This window comes from Gopherus evgoodei, chromosome 1, assembly GCF_007399415.2.
Source record: "Gopherus evgoodei ecotype Sinaloan lineage chromosome 1, rGopEvg1_v1.p, whole genome shotgun sequence".
NCBI lineage: Eukaryota > Metazoa > Chordata > Testudines > Testudinidae > Gopherus > Gopherus evgoodei.
The window spans coordinates 29,527,284-29,551,207 of NC_044322.1; the positions used below are offsets into that span (position 1 = coordinate 29,527,284).

At 39.0% G+C, this 23,924-nt stretch overlaps 1 protein-coding gene across 1 annotated transcript in view; it reads left to right on the forward strand.

Annotated features, from left to right (window-relative positions):
• Positions 1-23,924, forward strand: part of DYNC2H1 (dynein cytoplasmic 2 heavy chain 1) — a 362,438-nt gene that overhangs the window by 24,923 nt on the left and 313,591 nt on the right. The window contains 19 exon segments of the mRNA XM_030560509.1: positions 1,291-1,486; positions 3,105-3,200; positions 6,569-6,721; positions 6,838-6,936; positions 10,473-10,612; positions 10,699-10,927; positions 11,623-11,750; positions 12,739-12,854; positions 13,528-13,655; positions 17,605-17,754; positions 18,433-18,638; positions 19,219-19,374; positions 19,466-19,580; positions 20,030-20,200; positions 20,375-20,757; positions 21,604-21,736; positions 21,824-21,941; positions 22,355-22,467; positions 22,567-22,686. Coding sequence (XP_030416369.1) covers positions 1,291-1,486; positions 3,105-3,200; positions 6,569-6,721; positions 6,838-6,936; positions 10,473-10,612; positions 10,699-10,927; positions 11,623-11,750; positions 12,739-12,854; positions 13,528-13,655; positions 17,605-17,754; positions 18,433-18,638; positions 19,219-19,374; positions 19,466-19,580; positions 20,030-20,200; positions 20,375-20,757; positions 21,604-21,736; positions 21,824-21,941; positions 22,355-22,467; positions 22,567-22,686 — 2,950 coding nt within the window.

A 23,924-nucleotide genomic window follows, 5' to 3' on the forward strand; every position in this document is an offset into this window, starting at 1 on the left:
CAGACAGAAGATGGATTGAGAAAAGCAGTTAAAATACTCATTCATGACATTATCTTTAAAATCATGAGATTTAAAAAAAAATGTGGGGGTGGGCAGTTCTTTTTATTTACCTTCTGTTTTTTGAACCCGAAGACACACTTGGATTACTCTTTCAAGCTTTCCTCTGTAAACATGAGGGCTACCAACTGAATTTGAAAAAAAAATGAAAGATGAGATTCTCACATTTCACATAAGAGTTGGGAGCAGTGAAGAGTTACAACAAACAAGCCAAATGAACAATGTGATGCCTGGCAAACATCTTGTTTCTTAGCTTCACAAGGTTTTGCTTTTTATTAGGCTTTTTTTAAAATGGGTTTGTTGAGAGAGGAATAGCTAAATCGAAAATGAGAGAGGAGGCATTGAAGAGAGGGTGGCAAGGATAATGAGTCAGAGGAAAGAGGGTGGGAAAAGGAGGAAGGGTTGCATGGAGGGCAAAAGGAATAAAGCTGAAGAGAAATGACCTGAGGTGCTCTGGGAGAGGGTCAGCACAAACAGCCAGTTAGCACAGGAGTGAGATTTTCAAATCCAAAAACTGAAGATAGTCTGATGACATTATCAGTGTCTGACAGTATGCTGCAAATGCTTCTGCTAGCTTGTGTCTATGCCCCTTGGCTGGTTCTCATAGAATAATAGACTTTAAGGCCCTCTCCTTTCCATGAGCAGAAATGACTGAGGAACCTTTGTGTCCCCAAAGGTGGGGAGTCCTCTCTGCACAGTTCTAGGTGTAGGGGATTTTTTTTGGAAAAATAGATCTCATCTTTTCTTCCCCCACCAGTGTTGCTGTGTCTGATGCAAATGTTTCTGTATCTGCTTCTGCTGGTCCGTGTCTCTGATCCTCAGGCTGGCTCTGCCCTGGAGTTTCTCTCTTCCTCCATCTCACATAGTTGAGTGGAGGGATAGTATGAGCCCTTTCACATTCAGACTGGAAGTCCCTTGCATGGTTCTGAATCCAAAGAGTGATCAGAGTAGCCCTGGCTGGGAACTAAAGAAACAAGGTGTATTATAACATGCCTGACAATCTTCTGAGTAAAAACAAATTTTAAAATGAAGTTCTGTTATGTGTTGCCCTTGTTGCTAGTCTTCAGAGGTTTTGGATAGAGGTTACTGGATTAACACGTAGAATCATAGAATTAACAACTTTAAAATAAAAAATAGTCAGAAAAAAAGTAAATGTTATGCAGTATTTTGGAATTTTGGAAAGGATCCTGGACAAATCATACTTGGTAATTTTTAATATTAATTTTGGTTTAGCATGCAAGCTAGTAGTCCTATTATGGAGCTGGATCATTGTGATGGAGAATTAAAAATACATTATTCGGATCGTTTGGTGACTCTCCTAAGAGAAGTGCGTCAGTTATCTGCACTTGGCTTTGTTATTCCTGCTAAAATACAGCAAGTTGCAAACACTGCACAAAAATTCTGCAAGCAAGCAGTTATCCTCAAGCAGGTATGAGATGATAAACTATAACCACTATCTGTACTGATTTCTATGTATTAATGGTAGAGTATTTCCAGACCATTATATTGTCATTATGATTATCAGGCTAATAAACTTTCTGCTATAATCCTTTATCTTTATTAAAGCTACAATGTGTCTCTTGAACAATTTAATAACATTGAATGATGATAATACTGGAAATAAATGTAAGCCTAAAAACTGAACAAAAATAAAGAAATACGCGCACACAAATGTTTTAGTGCAGTATTAAAAATTAACCTGTTTTTGAAATTCACTATGAGATATTACAATAAAGAGAGCCATTAGCAATTTTCCACTTAAGGTAAATATATAGCCTCTTTAGGTGCAAACTTATAATGGTGGCTTGGAAACTTGATGGCTCCCATTAACTAGGACAATTGACTCTGTTTACTTGTAAGCCTTCCTGTATATGTGGATGCCAGCCAGTAAGTAATGAAGTCTCACAGGACATCTGAACATGTCACATGATACTGGAATCCATCTTATATCTGGTGCTTTTCCATTTAGAAGGAAGGGTGGGAAGCCAGAGAAAAAGGATTCCTACATTGTGCCAAAGATATAAAAGGGAGTGGAACAGAACAAAGGAGGCTGCCAGTCATGAGAAATCCCCTAGTTACCACCTGAGCTGGAACTAACAAGAACTTTACCAGGGGAAAGGATTGGGCCCAGACTAGACGGGAGTCTAGTCTGTGAAAGAAGCATATTGGAACATCTCTGAGATTTACCTGTATACAGTTTATTAATGTATTAGGCTTAGACTTGTGTGTGTTGTTTTATTTTGCTTGGTAACTTACTTTGTGCTGTCTGTTATTTCTTGAAACCACTTAAATCCTATTTTTCATTCTTAATAAAATCACTTTTGTTTATTATTGAACCCAGAGTAAGTGATGAATACCTGGGTGAGCAAACAGCTGTGCATATCTCTCTATCAGTATATAGAGCATGGACAATTTATAAGTTTAATCTATATAAGCTTTATACAGAGCAAAATAGTTTTATTTGGAGTTTGGATCCCATTGGGTACTGGGTGTCTGGGTGCAGGAAAAAGGTGACTTGCTGAGCAGTTTTTGGTTAAAGTCTGCAGCTTTGGGGACGTGGACCAGACCTGAGTCTGTGATGCAGCAGACTAGTGTGTCTGGCTCAACAAGGAAGGGTTCTAGAGTCCCAAGCTTGCAGTGGAAAACAGGCTTAAGAGGTAATTCCAGCACGTCAGGTGACAGTCCCAAGGGGTCTCTGTGACTGAACCCATCACACCACACGTCCAATATTTTGTGTTCTATTGCAAAGAATAAGGTGTGATTGCTTTTACTGGAAGGTCTCTGGCAACCAGCAAAATCTTCTGGTCAAATCCATCTTATAATTGCTAGGGCCAGTCTCTAAAGGGAAACATGATCACATGTTCTAAAATGACATGTTATATATACTTGTTAAATATCTTCTTAACAATCATATTGATAAAATGTAAGTCTTGAAAATATTGAAATTGGCAATGCTCTCTGGAATATATTACAAGTATTAAAAACTATTGGCATATAAATGGAAATATGCTGCTTATATATAACAATAAATCGTGTCTGTTTTATAGGTGGCACATTTTTACAATTCAATTGATCAACAAATGATTCAGAGTCAGAAGCCAATGATGTTACAGTCTGCCTTAGCATTTGAACAGATCATTAAGGTAAAGGAATCCTTCTTTGTTGCTTTAAACTTTGGCAACGTATTTCATGTGCTGTTATCTTTTTGTGAATATTTATTAGCCTATTGATTTTATCACTGCAGAACATCTCTGCAGAACAGATTTTATAACTGACTGAGAACATCTCTTTCATCTGCATTTAGCTAGACAATTATGACCATTTCTTTCAGATGTCGTTCTTTCCACAGTTACTTATGCCTCTTTTACCTCCATATTTGATTATTTTAATGTGCTTTTTACTCTTAAAGACCAGTTGGAAGTTACAGATGGGGCAGAATGTGGCTGTGTACTTCAATAATGGTGGTGATATAAACAATATTACAGTAGTTTTCAGAAATTTGCACTGGTTTCCTATTTATTTTCAGGTGTGTCAGGGTTCCTTCCCCACTCTAAACTCTAGGGTACAGATGTAGGGACCCGCATGAAAGACCCCCTAAGCTTATTTTTACCAGCTTAGGTTAAAAACTTTCCCAAGGCACAAATTCCACCTTGTCCTTGAACAGAATGCTGCCACCACCAAGTGAGTTAGACAAAGATTCAGAAAAAGGACCACTTAGAGTTCCTGTTTCCCCAAAATATCTCCCAAAGCCTTGCATCCCCTTTCCTGGGGAGACTTGAGAATACTCTACCAACCAGCTGGGTAAGAAGGTGAGCATAGACCAGACCCAGATTCTAAAAAAACCAGACTTCATTATAAAGAAAGAAAAGGGAAAAGAATCACCTCTGTAGAATCAGTATGGTAAGTACTTTTACAGAATAACAAAAGATTCAAAAACAGAGAGAATTGCTGCTCTAGGCAAAACTTTCAAGTTACAAAAGTAGGAATAAACCTCCCCCCTTAGCACAGGGAAAATTCACAAGCTAAACCAAAAGATAATTGAACGCATTTCTTTGCTATTACTTACTATTTCTGCAATACTAGATGCTTAGTCCAGATATACTTAAGGAGATGTATTTTTCCTGCCCTGGTTCTTTGCTGACAAAGACACAAGCAAAAACCTTTCCCCACAGATTTGAAAGTATCTTCCCTCCTTATTGTTCCTTTTGTTCAGGTGCCAACCAGGTTATCTGAGCTTCTTAACCCTTTACAGGTAAAAGAGGAATTAACCCTTTACAGGGCAAAAGGGATTTTATGCTGCCTGAAGCTGTATGTTTATGACAAGTTGCAATTCAAGATTGGTGTTGAACTATAAAGCACTACAGTATATGATTTGGGTCCTAGTTTTCCAGGAGGCACTCTATTTATCACTATGACTGTTGAGGTCAACTGAGGACAGGCCTCAGATTTGAACATTTTGAGGCTGGCGGCAGATTATTCTTCTTGAACGACTTATTAGTGCTCTTCCTGTAAGGGCAAAATAGCTTGATTTTGTTTCCCTTTAGGACATTCTGTCAGGTCCACATAGTTACCAAGGTCTTTACTTGGTGTGCATGTGTATGGTGGGGAGGCTTGCAGGTGATGCCTATAAGGGCCAACTTGGGGTAAAAGTGTAATTTGTTATGTCTTGACATATCATGTATATTATTTGAATTTTTATGAACATGTGGCCAGAGAATGGGTGGTATATATTTTACACATATAAAAAGAAGTAAAATATATCATGTGCATGTCCTTTCAACCTTTTGCTGGTTTTGAGAATAGAGAGATACGTGAGTCTGTATCTTCTGTGGAGTATTTCTTCTTTAACAGTTTTTGTCTATTTTGTACATATAATACATATATGTGTTTTTTATTCTTTAAATTAATTAAAAGGAATAGTTTAACTCTTATGTCTCTAAAAACGTAGATCATAAAAAATGTGGCTTTTGGAATTCTCTCCCTCTTTAGGTTTATTATTTCTGAGACTATTTTGGACTGTTTGAAAATATACAGCTTATAATTTTAGATGGAAGAATTAAAAATTCTCTGTATGCATTTTTTTTTTCACTTATGGATACTATTTGTTACTCTGGGTTAATGGTCAAAGACTTAAATATTTTTGTTTTGTGAACCAAGGTGTTGGTTTACAGTTGATTAAGAAGAGGTTCACCATTTTTTAAAGGATGTACTAGAACCTTATTTTAAGGAGTTTTAAATATAGAGGGATTTTTAGAAAGTGTCCTAATTGGTGACATTCATGTATTTTTTTTTCTTTTCTTCCTCCCCATTCCCTACTTTAAAGGGACACTATTACTTTAAAACTTTACCCTACTGTCTGAATTTATTTAACATAGCACTGGTGCAGATAACTCTTGAGATTACTATAAGGGAAAGACTGAAGAATTTTTTCCTCTATTTTTGCTGTTTATTTACTTTATTCATTGACAAGCATTTTGTACATCATGAGTTTCACTGTTTCTTAGGTATAGTCTGGTATGATCCTCTGTTCTGCTTGCGCCCCTTTATGCTGTGAAAAGGGCCTGAGTGCTGCAAAGAGGCTCTAAGGGCCTCATATCTCATTAAGGAAGGTACCCCAGTGCAAGCATTGTTGAAAGCAGCTGGAACACTGCCTCCAGAGAACCCCTCACAAGCCCTGGCATAGCTAGGGACAGGAGGGACATGTTAGGGGTGGGGTCACAGCATGAAGTGTTGCAGAGATTGGCTCATAAGGCAGTCTGGGGAGGCTACTGTAACTTAGACAGTCTTCCAGGACTAGCTATAGGTTGCACTGGAGGTCTCTCCAGCCCCCCAAATGGCCCAGGATTGGAGGGCACAAAAGTGGCTTAAGGCCATTATGGCGCCTCTTCCCTGGGCTGCAAATCATGTGCTGTATCTCTTGATTCAGGAATGTATTTAAAATCTCATGCAAGCGTGGGCCTTCTTCTATAATTTTTAAAATGTAACCTTAGCAAGACGTGTTCCAAAAAAACAAGGAAAACTACAAAAAGTCTGTGTCATCCGCGTAAACTGCAAGTCAGATTGTCCAAAAGTACATTGTAAAAACTTCTATTTTCAGACAGTTACTACTTTCATGGAGAAAGTGTAAATTTGGAGAAGTAAGTAGTTGTGGATCAGTTCATGGTTCACTCTGAGCAAAGATGCAAGGAAGCAGAGGGGATGTGTGGCATCTCTGTGGCATTCCAAGCTGTGCATATTGGCTATATCCTTCATCTCGGTCAGGCTGCTGGGGAGTGGGCAGAGCCTTGATTCCTCCCCCCTTAACCCACTGACTAGTTTAGTTACACCAGTGTGTTACAGAGCATATGCTGCGACAATATACTACTTCCTGAAGCAGCAGGGAGACAGTGAGAGAGATTAACTCCAAGTGACAATCTCCTTCTGAAGATGTCCCTTACTATGGACTAGATTGCAAACTGATTATTTAGCTCTACATTTGTCATTAAACCTTGAAATATTTTCTTTCCCCCAGCATTCGAAAGCTGGCTCTGGGGGAAAGACACAGATAACGTGGGATAACCCTAAAGAATTAGAAGCATACATTCAAAAACTACAAGCTGCTGCTGAACGGCTTTCCACTGAAAACAGAAAACTAAGAAAGTGGCATACTAACTTCATTGAAAAGGTATGTTTTAATAATGAAATTGAAATAACATTTTCTGGACTGTGCTTTCTTCCATTTTCATTGATGACAAATAATAGTACAATATTTAGCACATTTAAATTTCTTTCTTTTAAAAGGTTGTAGTTCTCATGAACATTGATCTACTGCGGCAGCAGCAGCGTTGGAAGGATGGACTACAGGAACTAAGAACTGGTTTTGCCAGCCTTGAGTCACAGGCATGGTTTCATTATTATATTGTAGGCTATGAAGTAATTTTAAATGGAATTTTCAGTAACGAAATATTAATAACAAAAATGCAAAGGTGAACTACAAGGCTTTTGTTCCAAAAATCTAAGATCCCAAGGCAGCATAGGATGTATGTGTAGACTTTAAATTTAGATGTGCATTTACTTTTTAAATCAGTGGTCTCCAACCTTTTTACACCCAAGATCACTTTTTGAGTTTAAGGGCAACCCAGGATCTACTCTGCCACTTCCCTGAGGCCCCGCCCCTTTCCCAAAGCCCCGCTCCACTCACTCCATCCCCCCCCTTTCTGTCACTCGCTCTCCCCCACCCTCACTCACTTTCACTGGGCTAGAGTAGGGGTTTGGGACGGGATGCGGGCTCTGGGCTGGGGCTGAGGGGCTTGTAATGTGGGAGGGGGCTCTGAGCTAAGCCTGGGACAGGGGGTTGGGGAGCAGGAGGAGGTGAGGGGTACAAGCTCTGGGAGGGAGTTTGGGTGCAGGAGGGGGCTCTGGAGTGGGGCAGGGTTGGGGTGCAGGAGAGGGTACAGTATGCTGGCTCTGGAAGTGGGATCAGGGCTGGGGCAGGAGGTTGGGGTGCAGAAGGGGGCATGGGGTGCTGGCTCCAGGAGGGGGCACAGAACTGGTTTGGGGTGCTGGCTCTGGGAGGGGGCTCACGGTTGGCGCTTGGGGTACAGGAGGAGGTTCAGGGTGCAGGAGGCAGTTTGGAGTGCTGGCTCCAGGAAAGGGGTCAGGGTTGGAGATTGGGGTGCAGGAGGGCATATGGGGTGCTGGCTCCAAGAAGGGCTCAGGGCTAGGGTGCAGGAAGGGGTTCAGGGTGCAGGAGGGGGTTTGGGATGCTGGCTCTGGGAGAGGGCTCAGGGCTAGGGGTTGGGGTATGGCCTCTCGCCGGGCAGCACTTACTCCAGTGGCTCCCAGTCAGTGAGGCAGCGTGACTGCCACTAGGGCAGGCTCCCTGCCCACCTTGGCCCCACACCACTCTTGGAAAACACCAATGCGCCCTTGTGGCCACTGAGAAGGGGCAGGCAGTACGTGGATCCGTGTGCTGCCCCTCTCTGCAAGCACCGCCCCCGCAGCTCCCATTCACCAGTGCTTCCCATTCCCGGCCAATGGGAGCTGTGGTGGCGGTGCTTACAGATAGGAGCAGTGTGCGGAAGTGCGGAGAGAGGCCCCTGCCTCCCTCCCCGCCCGGGTCCGCACTGGCTGCTTCTGGGAGTGGTGTGGGGTGGGGGAGGCCAGGAGCCTGTCTTAGTGGCAGCCCAACTGAGCAGCCAGATATCGCGATCGACTGGGAGATCCTCCAGGATCGACCAGTCGAACACAATCGACCGGTTGGTGACCATTGTTTTAAATAATGATGAGGTTTTTTTTTCCCCTTCCTTACCTGCGAAGTACTAATTACACAGTACTATATTTTAACAATAAGAGTTGGTGACACTGCTATTACATAAGCCAAAGCAAGGAATGCTCTTTTGATACCATTTAAGTCAAGGGGAGTTTTTCTATTGACATCAGCAGTTATGGGATTATACCCTTAAATGGTTGTGCACAATGGTGTTCTGGCCTCTAGATGTTACCATAATACTAATAAATAATTTAAATAATCAGAAAGTTCTGGTGACCTCAGCTGCACTAGAGTTCCTCCAGGATATTTGGTGGGGGTCCTAAAACCAAACATCAGAACAGGATAATGGTGTGACAGGCATATCAGACTCCCCAGCTGAGTATCACGTGTCAGAATTAATCAGATTGATAGATTAGAGAAGCCTTTGGCAGCCTTTTTAGTTGCCATTACCTCCAAAAGACAGGTTTTGAAATTAGTTCAATTATCTGTACAAGAGCCAAACTGCTGTTGTCACCGCTCCAGAAACCTTTCTGCATAAGGTAAATTTTTCTTTTCATGGTCCCTGGGAAATAGTTTTCCCATCATTTGTTCCAAACCTTGGCACTCTCTTGGAAAGGTTGTGGCATAAATAGGAATTGCTAGAGCTCTAAAGTATACAGAGTATACACACCAATCTCCCCTGTTCATCTTATTCCATCCAAAATGACAGGGTCTTAAGGCCTCTCTGCAGGCAAGATGTTAAAATCCTGTACCAGTTGACGTGCTGTGCATTTGGGAAGCAATTCATGGAGAGAATTGGGGTTCCCTGTACAAGGTACTTAATTGCATTGGGAGAAGAAATAGTCTGAGCTTTATCCAAGGAAGATTTGCAAAGTGGGTTCCATTCCTCCGCAGAACCATCCTTTAGTAGAAAGGTGCTGCAAATAATTCCTTAAATTACAAAGCTTTTGTATCATGTGGAGGGAACTTCCATTTCTGCTTATTATTATGCTGTAATAATAATTACAATTCTGCTTTGTCCTCTCCTTCCACTTCTGTGGATTACTGTTCACTACTTCCCATTTATTGTGTATGAGGAGAGTAGCTATGCAGCAGAATGAGAAATTTCTTATCTGATGATAATGTTCTTCCTGTTAACAACTCTCCTCATTCACCTCACCCTGGTGGACTGGTAAATGACCAGAATACAATTTGTAACATGTTAACATTTTTCTCTAAAGAGGGACTTAAAGACAATTGCCTCCTTAAGGTTACCATAGACCATTTTAAATTGGTTTTTTAGTTAATGGAGTGTTTCTAGAGCTTTGGAAGAACTCTTCTGGGGTCCTTAGTTTAAGGGCAAGACTCAGACCTGGAAACTCCAGCAACAGCATTAGACTGTCTGAATTCCACAGGTGAGAGGAATAATCCATTTGTGATGAATGAGGAGAGAAACTGCTAACAAAAAGAATGATCAGTTAAGAAATTTATCATTCCTTTTGTCCTTTGAAAATTTGCTGCAGTAGTGTGATTGGTTTACAAAGTAACTTTTTACTGACATTGAACTGCATTGCATGTTGTAGCTGTAGATTTCCTCACAGTGCAATCCAACAGATTCCAGTAAAATTCTCTTTAATCACTCCTACTAATGTGCTTTCATCCTGTAGAGACTGTCTTTAGTGACTAATGTCCTTGCTTTGAGAGACAAGATCTAAAATGTATTTATTAAGAAATACTAATTCTTCAAATCACACAGGATTTTCAAAAACAGGTACCTGAAGATAGTCTTCTAAATCATAGAAACATAGGTATGTTCATACCAGATCAGATCCCTGGCTCATCTAGTGCAGTATCCTGTCTCCAACTGTGGCCTGTACCAGATGCTTCAGAGGAAGGTGCAGGCACTCCACAGTAGACAGATGTGGGACAATCTGCTTCCATAAAAACCTCATCCTAACATGTAATAGAGTTTTTCTTAAGCCCTGAAGCATGAGATATTTTTATCTCTAACTCTTCGTTTGCACTAAGTGTTATAACACTTTTTCTTATTATCCACATAAACATCTAGTCCCTCTTGAATCTTACTAAGTTCCTGGGCTCAGTGACATATTGTAGCACTAGTTCCACAGTCTCATTATGCACTGAGGAAAGATATGTAAATTAAATAAATGTTATTACATTTTAGGGTTTTCTTCCTCGTGATATGAAAGCATGGAGACAACACTGGAATCATCAACTCTATAAAGCTCTGGAGCATCAATATCAAATGGGTTTGGAGGCACTCAATGAGAATCTACCAGAAATAAATATTGATTTAACTTATAAGTAAGATATTTTTTCCTACTGTTAAAATATTATAGCTGGAAATTGTCTAAAATATTAATTTTTATATGGTTTGTTTCGCTTTCTAGACAAGGAAGATTACAATTCAAACCCCCTTTTGAAGAAGTACGAGCTAGATACTACAGAGAAATGAAGAGATTCATCTCCATTCCAAATCAGTTTAGAGGAGTGAGTGAAACAGAAGAGGAGTCCATCTTCACTATTATGACTGAAAGAAATGCAAATGGATTTCTGACTACTTTCAATAAAGCAGAGGATTTGTTCAGAAGACTGGCAGAAGTTTCAAACCAATTTAAGGTTTGTACAGTATTTTAATTGAGTCAGACTTTTTGTTTTAGACCTAATTACAATTATTTTTAGGGATGAATAATTTTAGATGAAATGGAGCACTGATTTTTGTTAGTTTCTGTCATAGGTGCTGGAACTAGGGGTGCTGCAGCACCCCCTGGCTTGAAGTAGTTTCCATTATATACAGGGTCTACAATGTTATTCAATGGCTCTAAGCACTCCCACTATAAAAATTGTTCCAGCACTCCTGGTCTCTGTACATTCTGGTTCTAATTTAGCAAAGCACTTAACATAGGCTTAATTTTAAGCATATGAGTAAGTCCATCCCTAGTCAACAAAACCCTTAAGCACATGCGTCCCTTGAAGTATATTTGTAGTTCCCGTTGAAGTCTTAATATTGTAAGAGACCGTACCCCTTGTTCAAGATTTGTTTTTCAGTATCACTAAAAAGTGTGGCCATGTTATACCAGTCTATGCCTTCTGATCTGAGCACAGACGAATGTAAAATATTTTTGTGTGAAGAAGAGAACCTCCAGTTGTTATGGTTAAAATGATTGAGTTGAAAGGATGCAAATTATTTTAAAAAATGATAGATTAAGAACATAAAAATAGATTACTCTTTTTATTAATATTAATGTCAATTAATGCTTCATAATCTTAACATCTTACTTATTTTCTTCATAATCAAATACAATATTGAAAAGGAATGGATTATAATTGGGCAAGTAGATATGGAAACTCTGGTGGAGAAACATCTTTCTAGTGAACAAGATTGGGAAAAAAACTTTAAAGCATTAAAAGGGAAAGGGAAAGAAGTGGAACGCCTTCCAAGGTACAGTTTACCTAAACATTTTTGTGTATGAACAACGGATGCTTTCACTGGCCAATCATTCTAGTGTAAATAGCGTAATAGAAATATATATTTTATATGAGAAAAATTAAGCAGAATTTCAGCACTGCTTTTTAACATCTATGTACCTTTCTAATTTTTTTAACTCCTCCTTCTTCAGATTAGTATTACAGAACTTTTTGACTTTGAGTCCAATTCAAACTCCCATTGAAATCAATTGAAAGACTCCCATTGACTTCATGGGAATTGAGTCAGGCCCTTATAGATTAAGGCCTGATCAAACACATACACTAGGCATAGTGCTTGCAGCTCTTAACAGTTGAATTTACTAAGTACTGTTCCAGTTAATAAGTACTTGAGACCTTTAGGGCCTGATGTTGCAAACACTTGTGCTCGTGAGTAATTCATGCCTAAGTGTTTTTAGGATTCGGCCCTGAGGCCTTGATCCCACATTGAGATATGCCAGTGTGGACCCTTGTACTTGTGAATCCCCATCCATATGGATGTCAGTGCACTGCAAGAGTGCAGAAGTCTAGGTTAGCAGATACTGTTGCAGGATCAAGATCTGAAGCTCCAAACCTGCCAGTACTTAAATATGTACTTTACTTTGTTCATGTGTAGTAGATCCTTTGACTTTAGTGACAGTATTCATGTGTAAAGTTAAGTACATGCAGGATCAGGGTCTTAGCTTGTAATTGCTTCCAGTAAAACTGTATATGCAGTGATTATAGTATTTGAACATAATTACATATAAACACATTAAGCCACATTTATTTGTGTACTTCTATATGAACAATTTTCTGAGCAAAATATTAAACTGTAAAACTGAAAATATTAAAGTTAATTTATAAAGTATTGAAATGACAGTTTTTAAAGTTTATTATATAATATATATCTTAATGAGCATATTGCCTCTAATCTTTTCTCTTTTTCTTTTATATTTTGGAATGTGTCATACTGAATCTTGAAGCACCATCAAGATAGATTGTTTAATTGTAAATTGCAATCCTGTGAAGACTGTGATTGATGATCTTATTCAGAAGCTTTATGATGTTCTTGTTCTATCTTTAAGAAAGTCCATACAAGGTAAATAATTTTGAGATACGGTGGTGGCTGGTTGGTGGTTTGTATTTTTTTTTTTTGCTTTTCCTTTTGTTGTGTTTGTTACATATAGTAACCTTTTTATTTAAAAAAAAATCTTTTATCCTTGGGAATACTGAAGTGCCAAAGTTGTTTTGGAGCAAAAGTAGTATGTTTTTAGTTTTCCATTAAGGGCCTGATACAAAACCATCTACCACTCCTTCCTGCCCACCTGCTCTGAGAGAGCAAGGAGTATGTAACTGGACCCATAGCCTAGATACCTGTGCAGAGGTAATTCTTATTCCCCCTTATTGCCCTGTTATCAATCTGTCATGTTTATATGACTTTTATTGCTTTATTATCGGAAAACACAACGAGGACTCCTTGTGGCACCTTAGAGACTAACACATTTATTTGAGCATAAGTATCCTCACAACAGCCACTGTGAGGTAGGGAAGTGCTATTGTCCTCATTTTGTGGTTGGAAAACTGGAGTACAGAGTAAGTGGAATAGAGAATTAAGCCTGGGTCTCCACAGGCCCAGGTTAATCCTGTAACAACTGGACCATCTTTCATGCAGTCCAAGTGACCGTCTTGCACACATATTTATCCGATTTTAAGACTGATATCATGGATATTTTTATTTGTAATAATTTTGTTTTCCCATATTCTTTACATAGCTCATCTACATGATATTTCATCGTTTCTTACTGATGCCATGGAAGCATTAATAGTTAGGCCCCAGACTGTAGATGAAATTGGAGAAGATAACTTAAAGTATGGAAATTTACAAGAAAAAAAAGCAGAGGTAGGATTTTATTTGATCATAGTCAGGAAAATATCTAGGCAAAAAATTTAGTCATGTTTAGTATGCCTGAGCAAAATACTTTTCAAAGTATTATTAGTAGAGTTTGTTACAACATTTTGTTGTTGTTGCTTTTAATGTTTTTCTTGCCATTCTTCCTTGTGTTTTCTGCCATTTATTGTACTATTTGTTATACTGGTTCATATCACCACACCACACTTATACAGCAAATTCAAAACCAGAGTGGTTTCCCAGGACCTTTAGACGGGGGTAGGCAACCTATGGCACGGGTGTCGAAGGTGGCACGTGAGCTGATTTTTAGTGGCACTCACACTGCCTGGGTCCTGGCCATCAGTCCGGGGGGGCTCTGCATTTTAAATTTAATTTTAAATGAAGCTTCTTAAACATTTTAAAAACCTTATTTACTTTACATACAACAATAGTTTAGTTATATATTATAGACTTATAGAAAGAGACCTTCTAAAAACGTTAAAATGTATGACTGGCACACGAAACCTTAAATTAGAGTGAATAAATGAAGATTCGGCACACCACCTCTGAAAGGTTGCCGATCCCTGCTTTAGACTATGGTGATAACATTTGGCTTCTATTAAAATGGGGGAGGGGCAGATCTTAAGATCTTTTGATTAAATTTTAGCTTCATCTTTAAAAATCCTTGCTTCTTTAATATGATGCATATTTAGGCTGGTACCAATGGAAAGCCTAGTGGCAGCTGAGTTTTCTTCTGCAGACCACACTTATGCAGGGAATGAACTCACCAGGAAGGTATCAAGTTGCTGAGAGTAAGAGAGAGAGCAAGCAAACTATATTGCAGGGCTTTGCTACTTAAAAAAGAACTTTTTAAAAAAATTATGGCAGGATCACCTTCCGTTTACATTTGCTACTGCATCTAAGAATGTTGGATAAATGTGATTCTGCTGAAGTGATTGTCAGTGAATTAATTAAAAACATTTACACTGAATTGTCATTACTAGTCTTCAACACCAAACACTTGATTGCAAAGAATGGGCGCTTCACCCTTTTCTTACAGCTATTATTTCAGTCACTTTGTCTTCATACTCAGTAAGATAATACTGTATTGGTTTGACTTTGTTGTAACAACTAGAAGTGTGTGTGTGTGTATATGTATATGTATGTACGTATATATTTTTTCAAATGAATACTTAAATTCTGTAGAATTTGTTTTGTGGAGGAGGTGGATATTGGAAGGGATTAAGCCTCCATAATCCATACTGTCCCTGAGTCTCTCAGTACCTGTTGTCGTCTTCACTTCCTTGTGAAATGAATGCACACAAAACAGGACATTTTGGGAAATTTTCTCTAATGTCGTCTTCTACTTCAATTTTTCTGACTTTTATAGTGTTACTTAATCATAATTCTTGTAGTGATTTTTAACTGATTGGGCTTTTTTAGTGTATGAAAAAATAATCTCTGAAACAATCAGGTGACTTAATTTTTCTCCTTATTTTCAGACTATAAATGTGTTCTTCTTCTAATATATTAATAGATTTCCCATTTGTTCTCAACTTCTCTCCTCGTGCTTGCTGTTTTCATACGTATATATATATATTTTTTAAAGCTTTGATCCACGTGAGTGGATGCCTGTGCCTGTGGCCTGGTCTATACTACGCGTTTAAACCGAATTTAGCAGCGTTAAACCGATTTAACCCTGCACCTGTCCACGCAACGAGGCCCTTTATATCGATATAAAGGGCTCTTTAAACCGGTTTCTGTACTCCTCCCCAACGAGAGGAGTAGTGCTGAAATCGGTATTGCCGTGTCGGATTAGGATTAGTGTGGCCGCAAATCAATGGTAATGGCCTCCGAGCGGTATTCCACAGTACACCATTGTGACCGCTCTGGAAAGCAATCTGAACTTGGATGCACAGGCCAGGTAGACAGGAAAAGCCCCGCGAACTTTTGAATTTCATTTCCTGTTTGCCCAGCATGGAGCTCTGATCAGCACGGGTGGCGATGCAGTCCCAAATCCAAAAAGAGCACCAACATGGACCGTATGGGAGATACTGGATCTGATCACTGTATGGAGAGACAAATCTGTTCTATCAGAGTTCCGTTACAGAAAACGAAATGACAAAGCATTTGAAAAAATCTCCAGGCTATGATAGACAGAGGCCACAGCACAATGCTGCGTGACAAGCCTAACGGAAAGCCAAAGATTCAAGTGGATGCTCATGGAGGGAGGGAGGGGAGACTGAGGACTCCAGCTATCCCACAGTCCCTGCAGTCTCTGAAAAGCATTTGCATTCTTGGCTGAGCTCCCAGTGCCTGAAGGGTCAAAAACATTTTCCTGGGTGTTTCAGGGTATATGTCGTCAATTTACACCCTTCCCCTCCCCCCCGAAAGAAAAGGGAAAAAAACCATTTCTCGCCTTTTTTCAATGTCACCATATGTCTACTGCATGCTGCTGGTAGACAGGGTGCTGCAGTGCTGAACACCAGCATCCCCTTCCTGATGGCAGACGGTATAATATGACTGCTATCCATCGTCATCATCAGCCCATGAGTGCTCCTGGCTGGCCTCGGTGAGATCGGCCGGGGGCACCTGGGTAAAAATGGGAATGACTCCTGGTCATCCCCGGCAGATGGTACAGAACGGCTGGTAACTGTCTTCATCATAGCAACTGGAGGCTGAGCTCTATCAGCCCCCCCCTTTCATGTCTAAAGAAAAGATTCTGTACGGCCTGGATTATCATAGCAGTTGGAGGCTTCCTCCCCCTCATTTTATCTCACTAAAAAGTCAGTGTTTCTTATTCCTGCATTCTTTATTACTTCATCACACAAATGGGGGGACACTACCATGGTAGCCCAGAAGGATTGGGGGAGGAGGGAAGCAATGGGTGGAGTTGTTGCAGGGGCACCCCCTAGATTGGCATGCAGCTCATCGTTTCTGCGGGATCTCTGGGGCTCTGACATGGAGCGGCTGTGCTCTCTGGTTCTCTAGTAAACTTGCCCCATATTCTAGGCAGAACTGACTCTATTTTTAGACAAAACATAAAGAAGGGAATGACCCGGGGAGTCATTCCCATTTTTGTCCATGCGCCTCCGGTCGACCTCAGCGAGGCCAGTCAGGAGCACCCATGACAGCAGTAGATGGTATAGAACAACTGATAACGGTCATCTCATCTCCAATTTACAATGGCATGGCAAACGGTGCAGTAGGGATAGTAACTGTCTCTGCTACCTTGCAAAGGCAAATGAATGCTGCTGTGTAGCACTGCAGTACCGCATCTGTCAGCAGCATCCAGTACACATACGGTAACAGTGACAAAAGGCAAAATGGGCTCCATGGTTGCCATGCTGTGGCGTCTGCCAGGGCAATCCAGGGAAAAAGGGCACGAAATGATTGTCTGCCATTGCTTTCACAGTGGAAGGATAGAGTGACGACATTTACCCAATATCACCCGCGACACTGTTTTTGCATTGGGATCTCAACCCAGAATTCCAGTGGGCAGGGGAGACTGCGGGAACTATGGGATAGCTACAAGATAGTTACCCACAGTGCAACGCTCCGGAAATCGACGCTAGCCTCGGTACATGGACGTGCACCGTCGAATTAATGTGCTTAGTGTGGCCGCGTGCACTCGACTTTATACAATCTGTTTTACAAAACCAGTTTATGTAAAATCGGAATAATCCCGTAGTATAGACATACCCTGTGAGTAGTCCAATTGACTGATTTGGTGTAAGCCTTCACTTTTATTTCACACATTTCAGGATCAAGAGTCCCTATAATTGCTCTGTATTGTCTCCTATGTTTACCTTTGTATAGTTTTACTTTGATAAATATTAAAATAATTAAATATAAACATGAAAATATATAAATATTGTGTCTTTATTCAAATGTTTGCATAAAAATGCCACATTTTATTGAAATTCTTTCATACATGTATAAAATATCTTTTCAACTTTAGATTTTTCTCCAGCTTCAAGAAGCTGAAAATAAAAACAAGCTTTTCCGGACCGTGGCTGGTGGGGGTTTAGACACAATCAGCAACCTGAGAGCTATGTGGGATAAATTTGAATTAATGATGGAAAGTCATCAACTTATGATTAAGGAACAGGTGAGAATGAAGGTTTAGTAATTCACTGAGATGCACTGATCTCATTTTGAATTAGTTAGAAGATACATTTTTTTCTCCTGGAGTAACCCTTCCCCCATCCCCCCGAAGATATTGCAGTTTAGTATTGGCACCAAGGTTAATGGCGTGAATGAGAGCCTTTATAGAAAGAACATCTAGCATCAGCTGATACCGTTGTAGGCCCCGATCTTGAAATGATCTCTGAGCCCCTACAGAGTAACAGTGAAGTCAGCTAGGGTACTGTGCCAGGTGCAGGAGCTCACTCTAGAATCACGACTATGTTTCACCTCATGGATTTATTTTTATTAACCGAAATGAAAAGAATATAGCAGTTTAAAAATGAACATTTGTCAACTTTACCGTGTTACTACACGTTATTAATATTGTTGCATAATATTTTTAACTTTTCCAAAAATCCATGCTAAATATTATGTCCACAGTCCTGCAGGTGAATTGCTGGGGCTCAATGGAGCCAATGCAGCCTCAGTACTTTTCCTATTTATACCTACAGAGAACATGAAAAGATGGAAGTATGCATACCAACAGGAAGAGTCTAATCAATTGAGATGAGCTGATTCCATGATCATCACCCATATTTTGAACCTGTAGATGGTTTAAAAAATGATAATTATTTTCTATTTTCTATCTACTCGTTTGTAGATTGAAGTAATGAAAGGAAATGTGATGTCACGTGTTAATGTGTATCTTCAAGAACTAGAAAAGTTTAAAGTTCGCTGGGATCAGCTAAAGCCCAGCGATGATATCATTGAAGCAGGCCATCAGGATATGCTTGAGAAAAGTGCTCAGACCATAAAGGAAAAGAAAATTGAGTTTGATGAACTTGAAGCCACAAAGAAAAAACTGATGTATGTGTATTTCTTTGTATATAGCACATTATTTTAGGGATGTTCTGCAGTAAATCATGCAGCAGCAGCTTTTTGGTGGGTCAGACAATACGAACTATAGTTAACTAAATATGAACACAACAAATAATTTAATAAATCCTATTTTAATTGTATTTCAATGTATAGTTTAATCTTCACTGACACTTGTGAAGTGGAAGTTTCTGAAAATATTTAGGCTTTGAAACAACTGAATTTATACACTAAATGGCATGTGATTCTATATAGGATTCTACTTACAGAGAAAGATAATTAAAGTTAATTTATTTTTTCCTTTATGTTTTTGGGAGACAAATTAGTACTCTTAATATAAAGGAATGAAAAAAAGAAGAAAGCAGTGACTGCTAGGAAAGGCCATTGCATATGATAATTGTCTCTTATGCTACTTTCTTTTCTGCTTGGGGAGTGCAACATAATGTGTTCTTCTGGACATGGAAGTCAGTGGACTTACTCACATTGGTAAAGTTAAGCATGTCTGACAGCATGTCCAGGATCATAACGTCAATATGCAATATTATAACAATGCAATGATCTTTTTATTTAGCGAGGACTGCCATCATTTTGAATTAGAAGAGCCTGATTTCTCTTTGGCAAAAGCTGTATGTAGAGATATTGAGAACTGTGCAGAAGTATGGGCACTATATGAAGAATTTCATCAAGGTTTTCAGGAAAAAGCCAAAGAAGACTGGATTACTTTTAGGTCTGATTTTGTTTTTAAACTTTTATGTATAGTTGTTGGTTATTGGAGAACTGTGTTATTGTGCTCTTTTTAAAATTTAATTTTTATATAGGAGTAAGACTTACCTGTTTGAGGAATTCTTGTTGAACTGGCATGATAAGCTGAGGAAGATGGAAGAACACACTGTAATGACTGTGAAGTTGCAAAAAGAAGTGGACAAATACAAAGTAAGATCCTCATTATACAAAGGGAAATCAAAGCAAAATGCTTTCCGGTATTACTGGGTAATATGCTTCACTCTAATACACAAACAGACCTCCATGTAAATATAAAAGTGAGCCTTAAGGATATTTTGTATATCTCCTGCAACTATTTTTAAACATATCATTCATTTCAAAGTACATTTGAGCTTCTTTCAGTGAACAGGACAATCATTACAGTTTTTTCTCAATTTGTTTGACACACATTTAGTAATAAAACAGCCTTAATGGCATAATACCAAATGCTAAAATTAGTGTATTGAAAATACAAAGCAGATCTCAATTTAAACAGATTTATTTTCAATACATAGTGGGAAAATATATTTTTGTTATGTTTTCACAGTACATGACAGTAGGACTGAACAGATATAGTCATTGTAAAAACTTGGTATATTCCAATTTGCATATTCCCTTAGATGACACTTCCTGTCCTGAAATATGTTAGAGGAGAACACCTGTCTCCAGATCATTGGCTGGACCTCTTTCGTCTTCTTGGTCTCCCTAGAGGCACTAGTCTAGAGAATTTGTTGTTTGGAGATCTACTCAAAGTGTCAGATGTAATTGTAGAAAAAGCAGCAGCACTTAAGGTATGAATTATTTCACAAGTAAAATTATTAATTTTTTATATGTTCTATATGCTGTTATTCCTTTTTGGAAACTGAAGATGTTTATTTTTTTAATAAAACTGTTTTCCTCTCTTCATTTATATGTTTTCTATTATATAAATAGTAATTTTTTTTGTGTTTTATATTTTAAAATAGGATTTGAATAGTCGGGCACAAGGTGAAGTCACAATCAGAGAGGCCTTACGTGAACTTGAGCTCTGGGGTGTTGGAGCAGTCTTCACATTAACAGATTATGAAGACAGCCAGAGCAGGACTATCAAACTAATTAAAGACTGGAAAGACATAGTTAACCAGGTTGGAGATAATCGCTGTCTTCTTCAGTCCCTAAAGGACTCTCCATATTACAAAGGCTTTGAGGATAAAGTGTCTATCTGGGAAAGAAAACTTGCTGAGCTGGATGAGTACCTGCAGAATTTAAACCAGATTCAAAGGAAGTGGGTGTATTTGGAACCCATTTTCGGTCGTGGAGCTCTACCCAAAGAGCAGGCACGTTTTAATAGAGTTGATGAAGACTTCAGGTCAGTGTTATTAAACACAACTCTATTTTGTATAAAGTCCTTTGAACAGCTGCAAGCCAAGATTCAAAGTGAATTAATACAGAACAAACAGGATGTGCAGGAAGATGAAGGCATGCATAAGGATTTCAGCAAAGGTTGCATTGACGCAATCATATAGAAAGAATTAGAGTTGTAAAAGAGATGATTGATGAGAAGATTTATTGATATGGGATATGTGGGAAAGAAGGAAGGTTCTGAGTCAAATATGATGGCCACTATTATGAACAATGCAGGCAAATAGAAGGTCTTATTTGAGAAAGGAAGTAGAGAAGATGTTGGATTATGAAAAAATATTTCTTGCTGAAGAGAAGCACTTATCTTTCAAAAAAAATTACATTGAAGGAATTTGAGATGAAATGACTTTACTTGATCAAGACATACAGAGAGGATTATTAGAGAGTAGATTTTAGAGGTGTCCAAAGATAGACACAATTGAGTTTCTTTAGTTTAGATATGGTAGTTGAGCTTAGAAATAAAGCTGAAATGACAGAGATGGAGGCACTTAGAAGAAAAAATGGTCAAGATTTAAACTTGATTGGACTTTTTGGATAGAGGGGTCTTGATGTAAAGGAAGAGTCATGATCAGAAACAGTATGATAGGTATAATAGGAGGAGAATCATGACAGATCTAGCTAATGTTTAACTGGAAGAAATTTGACATAAATGTTGCAATTTTTACATTCAGATATTGACTGTTGAATATTACGTATCTGTGTCTTGAGTTTTAATCAGATGTTTAAAAGAGATATATTCGGACAAAATGCAGTGGTAGATTTACAAACAATTAAGATTATATTTTTTTTAAAGATCCATAATGATAGATATCAAGAGGGACAATAGAATAACATCACTGAATGCTCGGACAGGAATGAGGCATGCGTTGATTACCCTACTTGATCAGCTTCAGAGATGTCAAAAATCCTTGAATGAATTTCTGGAGGTACAACTGCTTATTTTAATATATAATTTTATAAAAAAGCAATATTTCAGTGCTTAAAACAACAATTCTTTTTTTTTTTTTAAACAGGAAAAGCGTTCAGCATTCCCTAGATTCTATTTCATTGGAGATGATGATTTATTAGAAATCTTGGGACAGTCCACTAATCCTTCAGTGATTCAGTCTCATCTTAAGAAACTTTTTGGTGGTAAACTAAATTAGTATTTTCATAATACATTAGTCATCATTTGTAAAATGTACTTATTCAGAAGTACAGTCATTTGACACTGAAGAACTTATTCTAGAAATTGTTTCTTTACTTTCTGTTTCCATAACATAACTTAGAAAAGGAAAATGTTTTTGATATTTCACCATTTATTAGGTGAAAAAAAATTTCAAAATATCTCTGACTTTTGAAGGACTTTTTATGTTCATCTACTTAATTATCATAAATATTGTGTTACATATACAAAAAGAATTGATTCAACTTTTTTGACTATTTCCCAAGTAACTGCTCTATCAAGAAACAAATGTTTAAGAATTCTACAGTGAATCATCTAGATTGTATTTAATCATTTGCTGAGTTTATTTAAAGAGATATTGTTATTTTCTGATTAACAGGAATTAATAGTGTCAGCTTTGATGGGGACTTTAAAAACATAATTGCAATGAAATCTTTAGAGGGAGAAGTTGTACCTTTTAAAAATAAAATTCTTCTCTCAAGTGATGTTGAGGTAAGAGAAGCAGGTTAAAATGCATTACCAACAATTGTGGTAAATATGTTTGCTATGTGATTTGTGATTTTTTTCTTCCCTCTATATTTTATTTGCCAGGTTTGGTTAAATTGTTTGGCTTTGGAGATGAAGGACACATTGAAACAATTATTGCTTGACTGTGTTACTGCTGGAAGACGTTCACAAGGTTCAATTGATCCATCACTCTTTCCTTCCCAGGTACTGAGTGATACAGTCTCATCTTGATTTAGTCTCATCCTTGAAGTAAATAACTCAATTTCTGAATGATCCTAAGGATGCTAGGTCTGCTTGGGAAATATATATGGACTTGAAAAAACAGTTGATTTGCTGTATACCTTGATTTTAGGTAGATAGAAATTACTCAGAATGTGCAATGTTATAAGCATCTGTAGAATAGAACTCTGCTCAGTTGGGAGATTGATTCACTGCCCATTTAAATAAATGGGGGTATGGCTACATTTGGAATTTCAAAGCGCTGCCCCGGCAGCACTGCGGGAGCGCTGCCGCGGCAGCGCTTTGAAGTGTGAGTGTAGTCAGAGCGGCAGCACTGGGAGAGAGCTCTCCCAGTGCTGCATGTAAACCACATCCCTTACGGGTGTAGCGTGCAGCGCTGGGAGCCACGCTCCCAGCGCTGCTGCCCTGATTACACTGACGCTTTACAGCGCTGTATCTTGCAGCGCTCAGGGGGGTGTTTTTTCACATCCCAGTTGCAGCGCTGTAAAGTGTGAGTGTAGCCAAGGCCTGGGAGTCTTTCCACTGATTTCAGTTGATGTTGAATCAAGTCCCTGGCTAATCAGTGATGCAGAAACTGTTTCCTGCTATTGATTCAAAGCGGCATTATTAGAATAGTTTCTGAAGTTCATGCATAACTTGGGTAGAAAATGCTAGTGAAAGAGTATGTACTAATGACAGGTTGAAGAAAGCCTGTGTGGGCTTTTTAGTTGAAATAAATCTTCCCTTCATCTGTGTATACCATTGCAATCTACTGCCTTTCTTCATCATGCTGAGAGTATGGGAGTGCTGTGCACCACAGCCTGACCCTCTCCTTATGTCATGGTGTTTAGCTGTTCCTGCTTTACCTGAATCACATGGCCAAAGCAAAGAGTGGAATTTTGATGAGAAGAAAATTCCTATTCTGTTTAACTTATGGAAGTGGAACTCGTAGTTCAGCATGTGATTATGTGTGAATCCATTCCAGCTCATGTTTCTCAAGTGCAGCCACTGTAACCTCATGCGGCCATCAGGGGCTTTTCTTGCGGCCACAGCCTCCTAGACTGTGATGGAGTTGGGGAGGGAAAGTAGCGCCCCCTCCCCTTTCCTGTTACCCTTGGATGCACTGCCTTGGTGTTGGTTGCTGGGGCCACCAGGTTGCTGGGGCAGGGCCAGGAGTTTGTCCCTGCCCCCCTCTGGAGTCACCTGGGGCACAACGCTGTAGG